Source organism: Labrus mixtus, unplaced genomic scaffold (genome assembly GCF_963584025.1).
Source record: "Labrus mixtus unplaced genomic scaffold, fLabMix1.1 SCAFFOLD_57, whole genome shotgun sequence".
NCBI classification, from domain to species: domain Eukaryota; kingdom Metazoa; phylum Chordata; class Actinopteri; order Labriformes; family Labridae; genus Labrus; species Labrus mixtus.
The window spans coordinates 113836-116335 of NW_026870208.1; the positions used below are offsets into that span (position 1 = coordinate 113836).

Below are 2500 nucleotides of genomic sequence, written 5' to 3' on the forward strand. Positions count from 1 at the left end.
TGTGTGTGTGTGTGTGTGTGTGTGTCTGTGTGTGTGTGTGTCTGTGTGTGTGTGTGTGTGTCTGTGTGTGTGTGTGTGTGTCTGTGTGTGTGTGTGTGTGTGTGTGTGTGTCTGTGTGTGTGTGTGTGTCTGTGTGTGTCTGTGTGTGTGTGTGTGTGTGTGTGTGTGTGTGTGTGTGTGTGTGTGTGTCTTTCAGAGATCTGTTCATCATCTGTCCCAGTCTGCAGATGGCTAGCCACTGGGCTAACAACAAAGCTAACGTCTTCCTGTACCACCATCCTGTCAGCGCTGACAGCAGGTACCGACTATTTCCTGGGCAGGTCGCCACTACTGTCCTCCCTCGTCTCTCGTGGTCATTGTGGTCACACACGACTTCCTCCAGACCCTCTCATGAAACCCTAAATATCATAACATGTTTGATTTAAATCGTTTATTTTTTCTTGCCGTGGTTTCAAACAGGTAGCCATGTTGTTTTGATATTTGATATTTGTTATTCATGTTCAGGGCCGAGGTGTCTGTTCCTCTGGACGTTCAGTTTGTGTTCGGGACTCCTCATCATCCAATGAGCTCTCAGCGTTTTTCCTCGTCTGACCGCCGCCTCTCTCTGGCGGCGATGAGCTACGTCTCCAGCTTCGTCCGCAGCGGGTCAGTCAGCCTGTCACGTCTCTCATCAGTCAGCTGAAGAGCGACCTTTAACCGCCTCACGTGATGTTTGTTTGTTTTCTTTCTCAGGAACCCGAACCCTTCGCCTGTGTGGGCGGAGTCAGCTCTGCCCCGCTGGCAGCAGGTCCTGTCCTCTGAGGCCACGCCCACCTACCTGCAGCTTAGCCCCGCCCTCGAACATCAGCAGGGTCTGAGTCGGAACTCGTGTTCGTTCTGGAGTGAACTTGGAAACAGACTGAGCGGTGAGAGGAAACACAGACGCGGCGTCATGATTTATTCTTTAAGGTCAAAGGTTGAATCAGACGATCTCTTCATGTCCGGTTGAAAGTTGACTCTTCTGCCTCCAGGTAATTCGGGGGCGGAGCCTGTCCAGCCTGCGTTGAGCCTTGCGATCCCATTGGCTGCTCCATCCAGCCAATCACAGACCGAGAAAGACGCCTACAGCTGAGCGGATGACATCATCACCTCTTCTTCATGACATCACAGTTTCCTGTTTTATTATTCACATTGATCAAAAACGTCAAAATCAATAAAGCATCTTAAACTCCACCAGAGTCTGTCTGTCTGTGAAGCTGCAGTTCCTCTAGCTGCCACTAGATGTCGTTGTTCTTCAAAATTTTAAAATAAAACGCGTGCTTCATTAATTAAAGATTTTAATATAAAGAATATCGTTTTTATTTTGAATATTTTTAATCATCTCAGATGCAGAAAATGTAAATTAAAAAAGGTTAAAAGTAGAGATAACTAGAAAAGCCTGCTGACTTTCTATGTTTTTATTTCTTCATAATAATTTAAATATTTAGATCTATAATCTTCAGTCCTGATAATTATCTGACCATGTAAGGACCGGCTCGACTTCCAAACTATCTAAATGATGAATCATGTGATTCAACGTGTGACCACCAGGTGGAGCTCTGTTCCCACTGCAGAGCTGGAGGTGCTGGCCCCTCCCCCCTCCCCCCTCCACCTGTGCAGGTGAGGCAGGTGTATAAAGGAGTCTTTCTCTGGATGGAAACAGACTCCTGCAGACGCTCACACTGAGATCTTTGTCACTGACGTTCAGATTTCCTGCTCAAAGATGAAGACGCTGCTCGCTCTCTGCATCGCCCTCGCCGTCACCGCCTCAGGTAAGACGACCACGCTCGCCTGCAGGTGTACCTGAGAATGTTCTGAGAGTTTCATTCAAAGAGGAAAGAAACAAATCAGAGAAACATCAAGCAGACGACAGAGACTCTGCAGAATATCTTTAGAGGAGCGAGAACACCTGAGGAGGTCAAAGGTCAGAGTGTATTAATGTTGATTTATTCTTTTATATTAAAGTCAGCTGACAGGAAGAACATTAGACAGCAGGACACCGAGCAGGTGAAACTCTCTTTTCATCGTTGATAAATGAATTCATTTGTAGTTTCAGGAACTCAGTTTTAAAACATCAGATCCGGTTTATTGTGACACAAAACAGTCCTGAAGACTTCTTAGGAACTACAAACACCAGAACACACCTTCATGGAGAGAGAGGGAAGTTTACAGTTACTTTAAAGAGCTGTAGTCAAGACCAAGACCAAGACCAAGACTAGACCAAGACCAAGACCAAGACCAAGACCAAGACCAAGACTAGACCAAGACTAGACCAAGACCAAGACCAAGACCAAGACCAAGACCAAGACCAAGGTAGTGCGAGACCAAGACCAAGACCAAGACAGGGCGAGACCAAGGCAGGGCGAGAACAAGACCAGGACCAAGACCAAGACCAAGACCAAAACCAAGACAGGAAGAGACCAAGACCAAGGCAGGAAGAGACCAAGACCGAGACCTAGACCAAGACCAAGACCAAGACCAA

The 2500-nt window shown here is 46.9% G+C and overlaps 2 protein-coding genes across 2 annotated transcripts in view; both read left to right on the top strand.

The window, feature by feature from the left end:
- Positions 1–1212, top strand: part of tg (thyroglobulin) — a 37485-nt gene extending 36273 nt beyond the window's left edge. The window contains 4 exon segments of the mRNA XM_061033925.1: positions 197–298; positions 505–645; positions 733–905; positions 1011–1212. Coding sequence (XP_060889908.1) covers positions 197–298; positions 505–645; positions 733–905; positions 1011–1111 — 517 coding nt within the window. The 3' untranslated portion in view covers positions 1112–1212.
- A 465-nt stretch (positions 1213–1677) lies between these two features.
- LOC132967014 (uncharacterized) overlaps positions 1678–2500 on the top strand; it is a 7168-nt gene continuing 6345 nt past the window's right edge. Inside the window, exon 1 of the mRNA XM_061033924.1 lies at positions 1678–1790. Within this exon, the coding sequence (XP_060889907.1) occupies positions 1742–1790 (49 nt within the window). The 5' untranslated portion in view covers positions 1678–1741. The remainder of the gene's footprint in view (positions 1791–2500) is intronic.